An 18,025-nucleotide genomic window follows, 5' to 3' on the forward strand; every position below is an offset into this window, starting at 1 on the left:
GCCTACTTAGCCTATGCATAAATCCGGCACTGATCATGCCTTTATAAATGACATTTGCTTGCTTTCTATAATCGCTTGCACTGGGTGCTATAACTAGATTTTAAAAACCCCTAGTGGTTTTAATATGATAAAATCTTCGATAATAAAAAACATGTTAGTGCTTTACTGTTTAACGGGTAGCTTTAACTGTGTGGCATTAAGCAAACATTTGGTATCAACAGCCGCAGTAAATTGAAGCTAGTGGGAGTTTTATCCTTGAAAGGAGGGAAAGGTAATGTTGCAAAACCTTCACTAGAGCATTTCTTTTTGGCGAATCCCCTGCGTGATTTCCTCATAGCCCAGGGCTGAGAGGAATTGCCACTTCTTTGAAGTCTTCCTATCAGTAACAATGATCGAGGCTTCTGAGGCGCGCGAGGAGTTGAGAGACCCCCCCCCCCCGCTCATGCGGCGTCGATCCAGACCGCTGCTCCTTCCCCGGCGCGAACCGGAAAGGCGGCGTGTTTCTGTGCGCCTGAGCGCGTCCCCCCAAGCACGAGGACCCTCGAAAGGCGAGGCGGCCTAAAAGTTTCTATCCAAGACAAGTTGGGGAAGGGAAGCGAAGAGGCAGGAGCCGCTGCTGGGCAGTACTTTGAAAACTGCAGGCCGCCCGGCGAAACTTAAGTCACCTTTCCAAAATGGACACCCACCACCTTGGTTTGTTACGAAAGATTCCTTCAGGTTTTGCTTGCGGAAGAGTTCCCGCTCATTCCGAGACGACATTGCTAAAGAGCTACCCTAGTTGGGTCGTTTTTTAAAAAAATAAAAAATCCCGCCCACTTCCACGTGCGAAGAAAAGCGTACATTTTGGCGCCTTCCTTTGGCCATAAAGAGCGCCAAATGCGTCGTTGAACCCAGATTTGGGAGCTTGCTGTGAGGGCGAGAGAGGGGGAAAACTTTGGGGAAGGCAGGTTGGGTGAAGTTCCCCGCCGCGTTTGCGTTCGAAAGAGTGGGACCTATGGACATATATACGTCTCCAGAGAAGCAAGTCCCATTGAGCTCATTGGGTTTCCACGCAGGTGAGCGACGCCAGGACTGCAGCGCTGCCTTAAGCTGGGCGAACGGCGACACCCGGGCGCGCGGCTGCACCTGCTGGAAGAGCCTCCTCCGCCGTCCCCTTCCGCGGGATCAATAGCTCCGTCTGCTCGCTGCGTGCGCCTCGTTCTCCAACAGAGGGGGCAACGTGAGCTCAGAAGAAAACCCCGGCAGCGATACAAAAGGCGTCTCGGAGGGTTTACCAGGCGCAGTCTCTCCCGCTCTTCTGTGTCTCCCCCCTCCACGCCGCCGCTCAACGAGGTGATGGGCAAAGCTAACTAGAAACATTTCTAAAAGCGCCTGCGGACTCGAGGAGGTGTAAACTCCGTCAGGAAAGAGACGGGAAGGGGTGGTGGTGGAGGAGGAGAGGAGGAGGAGGCGCAATCGGGCCAGCCCGGAGCCGCACAGACACCATGATGAGTTGGAGTCGCCTGTAAAGGAGAAGGAAAAGCGGATTTGGCGGAGTGATCGTGTGTGGCCGCGGGAGTGGGGACAAGCGGCTGGATATTGATTCCTTTCTACCCCCCCCCTCCTGGTTTTTTTGTGTGTGCCTCTTTCTTGGAGTCGCTCCCCGGGGGCGAAAAAGTGCCTCCCCTCCCTAAGAGGCAGGCGAAAGCTGCTCTTGTGTGTCGCACTCGCGCGCTCCCCCGGCGTGAGTCCCCCTTTCTCCCCCTCCCTCCCTCCCTCTTGCTCTTTCCCCTCATTGAGAAAAACACACTCCTGTTTTCCAAGATGCTGGGATGTAAGATCTGAGAAGAGAGCCTTCGTCTTTTTCTTCTCCCTTTCCTCTTTTTCTTCTTGCAGAGCAGCCGCTCTTGCTGGTACTGGTGCTGTTGGACGGAGAGGACAGAGGCGGGCGGGGTGGGGGATTTTTCTCGGGAATTCCGTGGATATGAACTTGGGGGCTTTGGAACCGCGCTGGTTTGGAATATCGACGTGCTGATCGCCTCTTGGAGTGGCAGAAAACGAGCGCACTTGGGGAGGACGACCGGCAAAAGAGCAAGATGTCTCTGGCCACCTTATACTTCGTTTTGCCCTTAATGGGTAAGTGTCTGGTGTTTTCAGGCTCGGGCGGGGAGGGGGGGCTCTGTAAAGTTCAAGGCTTTGCTTTTGTGGGGATCTGAGATGTGCCAGCCTGCTCTTTAAAGAGGGATCCCTGAAGTTTTCTGTAGTTTTTAAATCACAGCTTTGGCAAACATCCTTTGACAGGGACAGAGTGCTCATCAAAAGATCAGAGGAGATCTCAACTATCTGTTAGCAAGTTGGAAGGGAAACTTTCAAACCATCTCAACCTTGGCAACTTGCTGAGAAGGGAAGTGGGGACGTTTATGCATGAGATGGATGGTTGCATCTTCTGTTGGGGAAAATGGTTTATGCCACAAATCTGCTCTGTTTTGACAATAGGCATGATGTACAAATGTGTGTGTGCATGCCTGTGTTTCCATAAGCGAGAAAAGAAATGCGGTAAGGAAGGATCTGGGGTGGCTACGGTCTGCTTTGACTGCTTCTGTGAAAAGTCCTGGATGGAGAGCAATACCAGAACAAAACCCTTGTCAATTTGTACCTTTCCTGTAGAAAGTATAGTAATCACAGCCTTTTAAAGAGATCTCTCTCGCCTAGCTGTTCACGACTGTCATTAAAATCACAGCAAACCCTTTGTGAAAACTGAGAGCAAGCACTTAACCCACTGTTGCTGCTCTCAGCAGCGCATGAAGGAGAAGAGCATTGAATTGAGAGAGGGAGTAGATCTTTTACTCCACAAGTGAACCCCTGTGGTTTGTCTTGTAAATTGAAGTAATCTGGGGATTCCTGGTCTGGCTGTAGTTAATCCAATAAAATTTAATGAATACTTTTCTGGGAATAACGTAAGGTCCAGGATCCAGGTGTAGCAAAAATTCAGTTATGTTCCCAAACTCTTTTGATGCTGGAGAAACTGGCTGTGTAATAGGGAGGGAGAACCTCTCTGTATGTTCTATTGGGGCATTCATTTTGTAGGGATGCAGTTTTAAGTACTTGATTTGTAGGGGGGGGGGGTAGGGAAGGAAGCTGGATTTTCTGTTGGGAAGCTCTGTTTCCCTCCTCTACTATGCTTGATGGGGGAGGAAAGGGAGCTCGAGTAAAGCATTCACTCCCTTGCTTTCCCCAGTACAATTATTTATGTCCTTTTAGAGTCCCTCCTAAGTTGGCATCTCTGTCAACACACAGCCTCAAATGTGTTTTCTTCTCCTCCTTCTCTTTGAATGTAGAAGTCCTCTTGTCCGCAGAAGTGAGTGGGCTGCTTGGAGGGGAACGCCTGGATTGTGTGAAAGCCAGTGACCAGTGCCTCAGGGAGCAGAGCTGCAGCACGAAATACAGGACACTGAGGCAGTGCGTGGCAGGCAAAGAGAGCAACTTCAGTCGGGCGACAGGCCTGGAGGCAAAGGACGAGTGCAAGAGCGCCATGGAGGCTCTCAAGCAGAAATCTCTCTACAATTGCCGCTGCAAGAGAGGCATGAAGAAGGAGAAAAATTGCCTACGTATTTACTGGAGCATGTACCAAAGCTTACAGGGTACGTTACAAAACACTGAACCATTCCACACTCCCCCCCCCACTTTCTGATTAGCATGGGGTTCCCCACCTCTGCTCCTCTGATCTACCATGAGCTGACCTTGTAATTCTCGTTGTGTTCTAAGGACCTTTTCCAGCCACCCAGGCAGAGCAGCTGTTGCTGCTGCAGTCGCCTGTTGTTGGGAAATGCAGGATAAAAGATTTCCTCCAGGGGGACTCAGCTGACCTTTGTAAACTGAAGTCAAAAGATTAGGGCATTAGGTACTTTACTTCTCTACCCCAAAGGTTCCTCAGCACTTGTTAATGAGATCAAACTTCACAGGGTTGAGGGGGTCACTCCTCACCCACTGTGTCAAGCTGTAATTAATTGTTTCCTAACTGACCCGAAAAGTTACACAGGGTCTTCATTTTAAAAGCGGCCTCCTTTCCGCTTGTGTACTTACGTAAGCATATGGCTTGTAGGATTGTAGATACTTTAGGGGAAAGGGTCCAGATGCAGAGAACCTACTAATTGTTCACTGTTTAGAGTATTGAACTTGACAAAATGTTCATTGATTCCTGATGCAGCAAGACAATACAGTATTGGAATCTGACTCTGTTGATTTGGGAATTTAAGACCCAGTTCTGTTGTCCTTGATATGTTTTATAATATCTCTTCCAAAGCTTCCACACCTGTGGCACCTAATTGAAATCAATATTTTAGTCAATGACAACACTGAATAATTTAATGACTTTGGATTTATTGGTTTTAGCTTTCACACTAAATTATACCTATTACTGGCTAGTCTCTACTGGATATTACATCCTCTCACTTTTAAAAGAGAGTGGCTGCTTTTACTGGGCACATCTGTACTGATGTAAGTCCCAGTGAGTTCAATGGGGCTTACTCCCAGGTAATTATGTGTAAGATTGTAGCATTTGATTCAGTTTCATTGGTTCCCCTTGTCCCAAGTAAGGGAAGATAATATCCAAATGCAAAGTAAGTCACAACTCTGGATATATGGGAATTTACTTAATAGTCTTATAACCACACCACACCACAAAACTTCCCTCCCCTTGTATCTCTTGAAATCAGGATTATTTCAGGTAACCACCTGTTCCATAATCATTCCATGTCATGGTGGAGGAGGAAGGGGAGCTATTGGCAAAATACTTCTCTCCTGAAGCTTCTGTAATGTAAAAGAAACCAGATTTTAACACTAGCTTCTTAAGAATAAGTGATATAGGATGGGAATGAAAAAAGACCTTCCCTCATTATTTTCGACTATATACTGGGGTGATGCAGCATGATGCTATTTAGCATTTGTCTTCACTACAGCCACAGGAGGGAGGCGATAGTTCTGCGGAAGCTATATTTCTATGGTAGAATCACTAACCCTACAGCAAAGGGTACAAGAAGATGGGGCAGGCCTAGGTTTTGGAGAAGGGGCCAGGGGAGGAAGTGGTGACCCAGTTGGGGCAAATAAGTAATGGCTGGTTGGATTTGTATGTTGAGCTTTATAGGCTGGAACTTCTGGTTGTATTGAGGTTTCAGAAGGTAATAAACATGGGAGAAAAACAAAGCATTTTTTTGCATTGTCCTTAGGGAATGACTTGCTTGAAGAGTCGCCTTATGAACCAGTTAACAGCAGATTATCAGACATATTCAGGCTAGCACCAATTGTATCAGGTAAATGGATTTATGTTTCTTTTTCTGAACTGTGGGCTACTAGCTAACTTTCAAAATTGCTTGTGAGGTTGTTTAATAATGTATTTCCTTCCATTTCAAAATGAGCACAACTGGTTCTGTAGTAAATGTAAGTTATAGTCTGGGTACCTATGGAAAAACCATATGGGCCTACTGTACCACGAATTCTACTTTCACACATCGTACAGTCCTACACAGGTTTCATTGGATGTTCAACTCAATTGTGTATAATGGGGGTTGATTGCTAGTAAGTGTATTTAGTATTATAGCCCAAGATTGCAATCCTAAATGCATTTAGTTGTGTGTGAGCCCCACTGAAAGCATTGGGACTTATGTCCGAGTAGAAATGTATAGGATTGCAAATGTAATGATGTAAGCTCAATCACTGTTTGTCCATTATAAATGCCTGACTCTTTAATAGACAGACTGGGCGAGATTGCATATGTCTATCTCATCTCTGGATGACTGCAGCATCAAGTGATCACATCAGTTTGTGAAACAGTCATCCCAGACCAAATACCACATATAGAGCATTCAGATCATCTGACATCAACTCAAATACAGTCCATACATTAATTTGTGAATCACCAAGTACTAAGACATCCAGTGATGAACACGTATTGTGTGTGAATAAGATATGTGTCACTGGTATTTATTGGAAATTATGTTTTACTTTTTGTTCAGCATAAGTAGCTATTGTTAGACTGCTGCAGGCAGTGTATAAATGATCAATACTTCTAGTAACATTGCATTTTTTACAGTGGTGCCTTGCAAGACGAAATTAATCCGTTCTGCGAGTCTCTTCGTCTTGCGGTTTGTTCGTCTTGCGAAGCACGGCTATTAGCGGCTTAGCGGCTATTAACGGCTTAGCGGCTTTAAGAAAAAGGAAACAAACTCGCAAGAACTCGCAAGACGTTTCGTCTTGCGAAGCAAGCCCGTAGGGAAATTCATCTTGCGAAGCACCTCAAAAAACGGAAAACGCGTTTGTCTAGCGAGTTTTTCGTCTTGCGAGGCATTCGTCTTGCGGGACACCACTGTACTACTTATATTGTGTTATTAGGGGAAAGAAGTGTGTGTGTGGGGGGGGGAGGCTAAGTACACCTGCAGGTGGCAATCTAATTCTCTGCCTCCAGAATTTACAGTGCAACACCTGGTGATTAACGAGGCCTGTGTAGATTACCTCGTTTGACACTTAAGCACTTAAGGCAAATGAAATAATACCCTATCACTTCTGGGACAGGAAGAAATGAGTGTCTCCTTTATAATGATTTTTAAAAACTGCTTGCATAAATGATTCGTTTTCTCGTTGTTCTTTCAGCTGTTTTGCTTTCAAAAGTCTCTCCTTGTATGATAATCCTTAGCAAGTCTAGTACTTTCTCCTTTATGGAATGGGACTGGATGCATTTGTGCTTCCAAATTTAAATTACATTTCTTGTGGATAAGAAATATTTACTGACACCATATTTTTTAGGCATTGCCACAATCTTGCAGTCTGTTACATTCAACTATAGAATTCACTTTATCCACAAAATAGGACATTTCTGTTGAAAACTGGTAATACAGTACCTGAGATACCAGCCAATATAACATTTGCATGTTTGCACTTAAACTCACTGCTCAGTTCCTTGGTGAAGACAGGAACTGTGTTGGCTAGACTGTGAAATGGTGGGGAGGGAGGAGAGACCTAAAATATTAGAGTAGCAGAGTGCCAGGATAAATGGTGTAGAGAGGAAATGGTTTCTTGAAGGCTTTCCAAATAAGTAATATATGACAATTTCATCTGAATAGGCCAATGCAAACTTTGCAAAGCGAGCTCTTAATGTTCCTTTAAATCATTTTAAGATCAATGTTTATCTTCCTTTTAAAATTAATTTGATCAGAACATAAGCTTCTTTTCTGCCTCAGTTCTGATTTCTTTTTCTTTTTTAGCAAAATGGGTAGGAGTGGGTTGGAGGTGTTTATTTAGGTGTTAGATTCCTGGAACTTGGTGCAACAGTGATTATAACTGATAAGTATAATCTACTTAGGCAAATTGGATCTGTTCAGTATTCCTCAGTCTGGTATTTCCACACATTCAGTAGAAGTTAGAGATGTGCAGGATTAGTTTTGGAAAGAATCACGAAGAAGTTTCATTAGCTTAAGCTTTTTGATGAATGTGGACAACAGTATGTATATGTGTGTGTCGTGCTGTGTGTGTGTGTGTGTGTGTGTGTGTGTGTGTGTGTGTGTGTGAGAGAGAGAGAGAGAGAGAGAGAGAGAGAGAGAGAGGTGTGTTCATTTTCTCAAAATCGAAGGCATAAATAATATTGCTTGAAGAATGTGGTTGATTTTTCCAGTAATAAATATGTATTTATCAGTTTGGAATAAAAAATTATTGTAAGTCTGCTTCCATTCTTGTACACATATATAATTAGTTCATGCAGTGTATTTTCTACTTCACATAATTTAGTTATTGTTGACAACTTCCAGTATCTGGTGCACCATATCTTTGCTCTAGCCATGATATTTCATATTAACTCTTGGTTTGCCAAAGGCACAGTTTTTGTTGAAGGTCAATAAAAGCACCAAAGGAGCTAAATGAAGTTTAATATCTGTTATTTTTTCACTTTTTATAACAAAAATTTTCCAGAATTTCTGTGCTAATTCACTTGACTGCAACATATGAAGATAAGTGTCTTTTTATACTTCTAACTATAACCTGGTTATAAAGCTATTCTAACAGATTGGTAGTATTGAACAGCAGTAGATACCTCTTAATTATACTTTACTGTGCAGCTAAGGTTAAATTATCAAACCCTTGCATGTACTGTACTCTTTCCACTTCACTGCCTATTTAACCAGGGTACCAGAATTTTTGTGCTGTATTCTCTGATTTTGATTTTTGCTGATCTGATTAGCAAACTTGCTTAAGGCAGGGCTTATATCTGCTCTTCTGCCAAACCTGGTCAGTGTTTACATATTAAGCATACTTCAGACAATGCTTTCTCTTGTTTGGGTTATATATAAGTATAACTGAGGTCAGATGTTGGCCCTTTTATAAGACAACAATTTTGTGTGCCTTCTGTGTAGCTTTTCCTTACTGTGCTCAGAACAAGCTTCTTAATAATTGATTTGATGCAATTTGGGAACTATCCATAACTGTCTTTTGGAACAATTGTGGAGTGAACAGTAGACTGATGAAAATGAATTGTTCACTCTTCTTACTTAGTGCATGCTTCTTTAATAAATGCAAGTTATGATTTTCCGGTGTCAGATATATGATGAGCTTAGCAGTTCTCATACGTGTGTGTGTGTATTGTTTTTTACTGACTGCGTGGTTGCTTTAGCTGTAGTTGTAAGTGTATGCTGCTGCAGTTGAAAGGCACATTGTGCTAAGCAAATAGGGCACAGTTATGCAGCTTTTGATTTTAGAAATTATTTACTTTTCCATGTGGAGGGATATAGTTGGTAAGAGTGAAGGAGGCTGGACTGTGCAGACTTCTCTTATATTAATGTTCAAGGGGACATCAGCATTTACACCAGCCCTCCCCAACATAGTTCCCTCCAGATGTTTGGAACTACAACTCCCATAATCTCTGACCATGGATCCAAATCATCTAGGCTGTGGAAACATCTAGAATGGGGAAGGTTGTGTAAAGTAGGGGTTTTGAGCTATTTGTGGACTACAGCTTCTGTCATCCTTGACCATTTGTTGTGCTGGCAAGGGCTGATGGGAATTGTAGCAAACAACATCTGGAGGGACTTTGAATTAATTCTGAGACTTTAGAGTCAAGTCCTACAAATCTGTGGTAAAGTTGTTGTTTTTAAACCTGAACAGTCTTTCAAATATAGAATTCTAGAATTTTGTGTTTGAATAGACATGTTGTGGAAGGAAGTGGGGTATAGCTAGGTGTTGTGGAGAAATGGCCTCATTTAATAGGTCCTCTCTTAACTTTTATCCTGCATCTACCTGAAATACAAGGCCAATGCTTGAAACAAGACTTGTCTGGCATCCTTTCCATTATCCTGTCTCCGGACCACATGTCCTCTGAATTAAGGATTTTCAAGCCAAGCAGAACTAGACCCCAGCTTACTTAATTCTTGTCTTCAGAATTTGGATATGCAGCAGTAAAGTACCAGGAGCTATCTTCCAAGTATACTTCAAATTAGATAGAATATTTCTCCTTTTTACCAAGAAAACCACACACTGAATGTCCTCCTTTATTATTACTTATTATTTATTGAATTTATATACTGCCCTATATACGGAGGTCTCAGGGCAGTTCTCAGTAGCTGCAGTAGGTCTGTTTCCTTTGGTGTGATCATGATACTTCTGTGAATGGAGAAGGCACATGAGTCTTGCAAATTATTATGATGATCATTTATTAAATTTCTATACCACCCTATACCTACAGGTCTCATGTGTTGGTCTTTCCCACCTGATCACCACTGGGCCAGAGTGGGAAAAAGCCGTGTGATCTATCCCATTCATTTAAAGACTTTCTACACATACAATCCCCAGTGGCAAAAAATAGCACCAAGTGGCTTCATTCTGCTGTGGATGTGAGAGGAGAGGGCTTTTAAATTCACCCCATTTTATTCGGATGCATTAATTTCAATACTTACTGGCAGTCCTGCTGAAGACTTCTATTAATGAAAACAAACCAATAAGTAATGTCAGCAGGGGATATCCAGGTAGACTTCCACTTAGGTATGGGTATCTTAGATAGCTCGATCAGCTCAAACTGTACTTGCATGTAAATTTGGCAATGGCTGCTTGGTATCCTGACCAGTTTTGCTTGGACCCATTTGACAGGTGTGGCAAAAACATAGGCAGAAATGCACATGACTTGTGCCCGCTGGTCTACCAGAGCTTTTGCTGCATGAATGAAGTGTCAGTCTGAACCTTTATAGCAGGATGTTGTAGGACTGCAACTCCCATCATCTGTTACCATTGGTCAAACCTGGACATCAATCTTCATCTCGAAGGCGACAGATTAGCGCCCGCAAGGCAGCAACCCAGCATTATTGGCAATAATTGCTTACTGTGGTGGTCCCTATTTAACTCTAGTGAGGAAAATAATGGCAATTAGGTATAAGTTTGGGTTTTTCTGTCCTACTGAATGTTGGACGGCAGCTGCAAGACTCATTTGGGAAGGAATTTTTATGCATGGCGACCAGAGTCTTTTGAGTATCGTTTGCAGTGGCTGATGCAGCATGAAATTGAACAGGCCCACTGAGTGGGTGCACACACCTGTACACATTTCTAGATCAGAGGCAGCGTCCAATGGATCAACTTCTGATACAAGTGTGAAATGAAATAATCAGAAATACAGAGGTGGGTTGTGCTGTGAATTAAAAATGAAGATATATTCATCTACTTTCGTATTGCTTTTATACAATTGAGCTGGGATATTGTGTGATAACAGTTGGGGGTGGGTGGTTTAGAATGCAGGAGTCAGAGCTGGAAGGGGGCTGTGCATATGTATTTTCATTGTCAAAAATTTATTCTGGAAACTTGATATGGTGGGGAGCTTGCTCTTACAATGCTACTGCGTTGGCACACAGGCAAAACATAGCTTTTAATAGTAGCATTATTGTGCCATTATATGCCTTTCTAAAAATAAATACAACTCAAGATGTACAGAACATAAGAATTCTTACCAAAGTCTTTTCAGTAGCAAAGCATATAAAGTTTACATTTTTGATTATCCTTACGAATGAGAAACCGGTTACTCGCTGGTGGTGGCAGATCTTGATACACGTACAGTGGTACCTCAGGTTAAGTACTTAATTCGTTCCGGAGGTCTGTACTTAACCTGAAACTGATCTTAACCTGAAGCACCCTTTAGCTAATGGGGCCTCCCACTGCTGCCATGCCGCCGGAGCACGATTTCTGTTCTCATCCTGAAGCACAGTTCTTAACCTGAAGCATTATTTCTGGCTTTGCGGAGTCTGTAACCTGAAGCGTATGTAACCTGAAGCGTATGTAACCCGAGGTACCGCTGTATTAGGAAGCAACAGATAATTAAAGAAGTGTGAAATTCAAATATGTTAGATATGCGTACTAGAGAGTAAATTGATGTATAAATTTCACTTGCCTGAATATGGAAGGGTTAAAAGTTGGTAGAGTGGTGGAGCCATGCACACAAGCTTCACCCCAGTGTCCCCTTCACACACTGGCTCCTCTCATAATTTCATGTGTTGAGTGTGAAGGTGCTTAGAAGCCACTGTGCTGTCATGAATCGTGTTGAAGCAGGTTTCCCTATCCCTTGAGGGCTCTGAAACACATTCAGCCAAACAAACATCGAAGCCTCCTGCAGACCACTCCCAGTGTGCAAAAATCTGAAAGAAAGTCCACTTTTTGAGAATGTTAGCATGTGTTCAATATGTTACTACTTTTCTGTAAAGTGTGTCTGTGCTAACCGTTATTTTTTATGTTTATACCTTTTCAGAAGCATTTTCATATTGTGTTGGTACTTTTCAGCCAAAGCATTTGTATTTTTGACTTACCTTGAAGGATGAGAGTGGATATGAGCTATGTTGTGGCATTGAGGATGGGCAAACCTAGCAAGGAGAGACTTGGGGCGCTGGCCTCTTTTGGACCATCCTTCAGCCACCAATATTTGGGTTATCATTTCAACCAGCCTTCCATCCTGTCTAGTGCTACCGTTGCCAGATACCAAACAAGCTCATCATAAAATAACTCACATCCGTAATTTGATGCTGAACACCTTACTATACCTTTCACCTTCATCTGGCTCTTGTCATATTTGTTTACCCTCCAGTTCTCCATCTCCAGTGGTAAGTGTTGTGCTATGGGTCTATGGCTGTTGGAGAAATGGGAGATTTGCAGGGGATTGATATTTAAGAAGGGAATTCTCATGGGATGACACGATTAGAACTCCTTATGCCTGGTGATTTATCACAGTTGCTTCAATCTCACTTGTCGCATACTTCAAATCTAAGGTAGGCAGAGTGAGTGGGGGAATCCTTTGCCTGCAGAGCTTCCCTGGGAGTTCTTCATTATGGGGAAGTGGAAGGGGCTAATAGAGGACAAAACTAGAAGGTGTCTGTGATGAATCAGCTCGGTGGTGCAATTTTGAGAAAGGAGAAATCTTCGATAATAAATATGTTGTGGGCAATGACTGAGAAGGGCAACAGCATAGGACATTTCTCTGTCTGGATCAGAAAAGGGGAAGTTTTATACTGCTTTCACTTTTTATATATTTATGAGTTGTTATAAAACTCATAACATTGAAAAAACAACAACTCCAAAGCAGTGCACAAGAATTTAAAAAATACAATGTAAACACCCAACAAGGATAGGATAAAATACAGTTTTACAGGGCCACAATAAGTAAAATACAGGGTACATGTCCTTACTCTAGGAAGGCTTTTGTAAACAAAAGGGCATTGGTTCATGTCTTGTGTCAGCAGAGAAAATATTCCAGAGTGCGTTCCACTATGCAAAAGGTCCTGCTCTGTGTAACTACAGAATCGGGATGATGTGGGAAATGATTATTCCCCTCCCCCAGCTTATTGACTTCCGCTTCTTTTTACCAGAATATGGAACAAAATGTAGGGGCATTAAGTAGACTAGGACCTGGAAGACCAGGGTTAAAATCAGCAATGAAACTCACTGTTTGACCTTGGGCAAGTACTGTTTCTCAGCTTAACCTACCTCAAAAGGTTGTTGTGAGGATAACATGGGGGAAAGGAGACCCATGAATGCCACTTTGAGCTCCTTAGAGGAAAGGGGTCATGTAATACTGATAAATAAGATTTGGAATCCAGAAAAAAGCTCAGCCTAAAAAAGAATTTTGGTTACAACTAGGATATTCAGACTGTCAGGATAATGGTGAAACAGGCTGCAATGAACATGGTCAGGGACTGGAACAGCCCAGCCTGGTTCACCACAAACCCTGCAACTTTCTCTGCTCCCCTATGTGTGAGGGGGAACCTTCACAATGGGGGCTGAAAAGCGGTAAGTCCTAATACTGAAATGTCAGTCACATTGTTTTTCTGCTCTGTGACACATGGGAGGAGCATTTTTGCAATAGGTGTGTGTTTGGATTAGGATTGACAGAATGGTGCAGACACCTGATTGACTAGAGAGCAGGAGATTGACAGAAATGTCTCTGCAAGCCTCTGTAAATTCCCCGAGGTAAATAATGTGTGTGGGACAGGCAGGTGTGTGTGGCTTTGAGATTGGGGTGGGGTGTCTTGGTGTTCATATTGGGAGAGCTGTGCTCTGGTAACCCTAATACAGAGCTGTCATAACTGTGTTGCGACATGTTATTGGGTCAGCTGTGGTGTGTAGGTGTGTTGCGTGAACGCTCCCAGTGCTCTTCCTGGGGCTGGAAAGGGGCTAGTTTAACCTCTGGTTTGCTAGTAAAACTGAATTACTGTGTCGCAAAATGATGCATGTCTAAAAAGTGTGTCACTAACATGGAAAGTTTGGAAAGCTCTGCCCTAATAGAAGAGCTTCCAATGCTTCCCACACAGTGTTGATGGTGAGGCTGCTCAGTGTGACTGATCCCTTTTTATGTGTTTATCTTGCTTGTGCGTAGCATGTATGAATAGGACTCTTGTGTCACTATTAATAGCAGAAGTTTTGCTGGTCTGAATGCAGCTATAATATTGGAAATGGTGTTGGTATCGTAGCTGCATTGTTTAGAACAGTCCTGTCTGTCTTGTAGTAACAACAACCAGAATATGCTTTTGACCTTGATGTCACCTTTTTGTCATACAAGTCAGGCATCCATTTTCAAGTAGTTTTACATAAGAAGCTGATATGAATATGTGGAAGTGTTTGTGCCCACTGACATTTCTGACTGTAGATTCTGGTAGCAGAGGCAGCCAACTTTGCTTCCAGGCAGACAGCAATTATCAGCGTTGTGCATGGATGCTAGTAGCTGATGCCTTTTTGTATGTGTGTATTTTGTGTGTGTGTGATCAGATTGATCCTTGCAGAGAAGGAAATCTTGTTGCTTCACTGTTTCAGCAACTTGCTGTGTGCATACTTTGGGTTTAGATAGCTTTCTTGGTTCTTATCTGAATATCTTATGTAATGTTGTGACTTTCTTGGCCTTTTTTAAAAAATGCAGTTACTCATGGAACATTTCCAGTGTCCAGTCTTCCTTTTCTGCTAACACAGTTGCCCTCTCCCCATGAGGAAAGGGATGCTGTTGTGTCAGTGACATGTCAAGCCTAAATTCCCCAGCTGAATGACCTCCAGATTATGAGTTGTGGAACACTTTTGGATGGGTTACCCCTGGCTGCTTGGTTGTGTATGCATTAAATTTTGCAGAACAGAATATTGCTTCGGAAAGTGAGTGGGTGAAGGAAGACAATAAGACAATCCAGAACAAAGGTCACTTCTCTGTTGTTAAAACTTTGTAAATCGTGACGTGTAGATTGCGATGTGTTTACACTTTATAGAGTTTGGCTTTTCCTGATACTCAAATATCTGGTTTTCCCCTGTCTTTTTTATTATACTATTTACAATTTACTGCCTTGTATTACTCTGGCATCAGTTAGAGTTTGCAGCATACATCAACTGTTGATGGTTTGTTAGGAACACAAACACAAAGTGTGTGTGTTTTAATAAAAACAAAGAAGATTTCTTGTATTTTAAGAGGCAGTGTAAACAGGCTATTCTGGGATTAATCTTGCTTAAGCTTTGGGAAAGAATATTGTTCTAGTATATAAATTTTAGAAGCATGATTTCATGAACAGTTTTTGCTTTGCTGCAGAGCAGTTTTTCCACAGTAAACTTGACAATTGTTTGTGTGTGTGTGTGTGTGTGTGTGTGTTTTCATATTAGCATTTTGCTAACATTGTAAAATGAGCAACATGGCAGTTTTCTGTAGCTAAAACTCATGCAATTACTTGGAATCATTGCTATTGAAATAAGTCATTAACACAATTTCAGTTATTTACTTGCTCAGAAGCACTTAAATGGCAGAGTCGAGTGAATGAAAGGCAATTTTTGCAAATGTCAAGTTATTGTCCTATGTAGACTGCTCTCCTGCTACAAATGCAATGTAAGAGATACGCAGCACAGCACAAAAAAAGTAATGGCAGAAAAATAGCCCATTTTGGCTTTAGAAATGTGTAGAAGTGACAGGTTTTTTAAAAGAGCTGATGATATCAGACAATTTGAGCAGCAGAGATGCATCCTTGCCCTCAAAATCTACATGAATCCTATTACTCTCTAGTATCCAAAAATTACATTTTTCCATTAAAGTTTTGACACCAGCAACTGAGGTGCAGAAGATGTTTCTGATTACTTTAAAAAAAAACAACCACTTTGTCTGTAATGCCTAGTGCTCAGGCTTGGGTATGTCAGCATAGAATTCTCCATGCTTTCTTAATCAAGTGTCCATCTTCATTGCCCTAATGGATAATTCCATTGATTTCACTTGACATTATTTTTCCCCTTCTGCTGTTCATTCCTTACTCTTTTAAATCCAGGCTTAGTGAACTCCCATCAGTTCTTTGGGAAATATCTCTAATTACTCCAGATCCATAGTTCCTTATGCCTTTGGTTATGTATTGTCATTGATTGTAGCTGCCACAGATAGAGCTCTCCGTTTTGGCCCTCTTCCATTTTGAGTTCGTCTGCTATCATCTCTTGGGCTTCCATTTCGACTGCAGAGGTTAACTGGCAAAGTCTAAGAAATGAGGCTAGAATGCCTTTGCAGTACTGACACTCTCTGTTGCAGCCTTTCCCTTCAGAGTTGGACTCGCAGCTCTCCATCAGTTCCGGCCAGCAGGGCTAGCAGGGCCAGTGGGCAAGGATGATGAGAGATGTAGTCCAAAACATCTAGAAGGTACCAGTTGGGGAAGGCTGTTTGACTGAAATAAAAAAGAGAGTGCCCTAGCCAATATACTGGCCTGGGAACTCTTTGAGGATGCATAAGTCAAATCTCCTCCATTTCCTATTCCAGTTAATGTAACACTCCGCCACTCACTAATTATATGAGCTATGGAACTCCTGGGCACAATAGAATTTAGGAATTTCCAAAGATGGATTAAGATAGTTATAGAAACTGATGTCAGTATTTGCAGCTGATTGTGCCAAGCTCTACCTCCATCTGCCCACCATTTTATGACTAGTTTAGCCTTCACCACAATTTTGTGACTGGTGGGCCTCAGTAAAGAGTTTAAACTTGGGTAGTCTCTTGCTTGCTGTCTCTTGTATTAATGCTCAGAGCAAGATGATTTGCAGATCTGCATGGTTTACTTCGTGTTTAGATGTTACTAAATAAACATATTCCAACTAAAATTTCTGTTGTTCCCTGACAACATTAAAGCTATTCACATATCAATAATTTAAGTATGGATATTTTATGATAAAACACTGACCCTTTTTTAGATCAGTAGGGAACTGATCTAACTTTGGGGATGAGAGAAGACATTTGGAGTGTTGTTATGGGGCAGCCGCCGAGACCACATAACACCGGTCTTGAAAGACCTACATTGGCTCCCAGTACATTTCCGAGCACAATTCAAAGTGCTGGTGTTGACCTTTAAAGCCCTAAACGGCCTCGGCCCAGTATACCTGAAGGAGCGTCTCCACCCCCATCGTTCTGCCCGGACGCTGAGGTCCAGCGCCGAGGGCCTTCTGGCGGTTCCCTCATTACGAGAAGCAAAGCTACAGGGAACCAGGCAGAGGGCCTTCTCGGTAGTGGCACCCGCCTTGTGGAACGCCCTCCCATCAGATGTCAAAGCGATAAATAACTACCTGACATTCAGAAGACATCTGAAGGCAGCCCTGTTCAGGGAAGTTTTTAATCTGTGATATTTTAGTGTATTTCTGGTTTTTATGGAAGCCGCCCAGAGTGGCTGGGGAAACCCAGCCAGATGGGCGGGGTACAAATAATAAATTATTATTATTATTATTATTATGGGAGAAGTAATGCTTTTCAACGACAAAGCCACAAAAGGTGCTACCTGCCCATTGGCTATCAAAGTTAAAAATGTTATTGCATAGATATATAGAGTTTAACAGAGATGAACACTTAGCAGATTTACATTAGTGATACCTAAAGTGGCAGATTAAGATTATCTCAAGCGTTCTGCAGAAATGCTAATCAAGCCCATTGATAATTATTAATAATTATGGATGCTGCTTGATTGAGCAGAAGAAAAGCTATTCAATTTCTCACCTTTTAAAGCTTTCGGAATGAAGTTCTGATCAGGAAAGCAATCCTACACGCTTATTTACATTGAATTGGTGTTCATGTGCATAACTGCACATGTGCATACTGTAAATGGATGTGGACCCATTTGGGTCTGTGGAATCCTTGTTAATTGTCATTGATGGGTGCACAAAAGATGGCGAGTTTGCAAACTCTCCATGAATGTACCACAGATGTTGTGCAAAATTGTGTGAAAGGGTGTGTTGGAGTAAAGAGAGAACCCTGAGGGCGGAATAGTTGTAGCTCAGTTGCAGAGCCCATGCTTTGCATGCAGAAATCAAACAGTTCTATCTTCTAGCAGGGCTGTTACAGACCCTGAAGGGCCACTGCCAGTCAGGGTAAACCTGACTGGGAATATTTTTTTCCTATAAAGGACTGTGTACCCACAGGAAAAATGAGCTGCCAGAGCCAAAATTTGGGTGCAGCCAGGAATGGGATCTAAGAAGCAGCTACGTAGGAGACAAATATAAAATGGTCTAGATGTGCTCCTGCTTATGACAAGCTTCATTTAGAAAAAAAGACCTTTTTGCC

The 18,025-nt window shown here is 42.5% G+C and overlaps 1 protein-coding gene across 1 annotated transcript in view; it reads left to right on the forward strand.

Moving 5' to 3' along the window:
• The first annotated feature begins 483 nt into the window (after positions 1-483).
• GFRA1 (GDNF family receptor alpha 1) overlaps positions 484-18,025 on the forward strand; it is a 188,306-nt gene continuing 170,764 nt past the window's right edge. Inside the window, exons 1-3 of the mRNA XM_081863743.1 lie at positions 484-2,115; positions 3,318-3,620; positions 5,205-5,288. Coding sequence (XP_081719869.1) covers positions 2,076-2,115; positions 3,318-3,620; positions 5,205-5,288 — 427 coding nt within the window. The 5' untranslated portion in view covers positions 484-2,075. The remainder of the gene's footprint in view (positions 2,116-3,317; positions 3,621-5,204; positions 5,289-18,025) is intronic.

Source organism: Podarcis erhardii (genome assembly GCF_964252035.2).
Source record: "Podarcis erhardii genome assembly, chromosome: 5".
Taxonomy (NCBI): domain Eukaryota; kingdom Metazoa; phylum Chordata; class Lepidosauria; order Squamata; family Lacertidae; genus Podarcis; species Podarcis erhardii.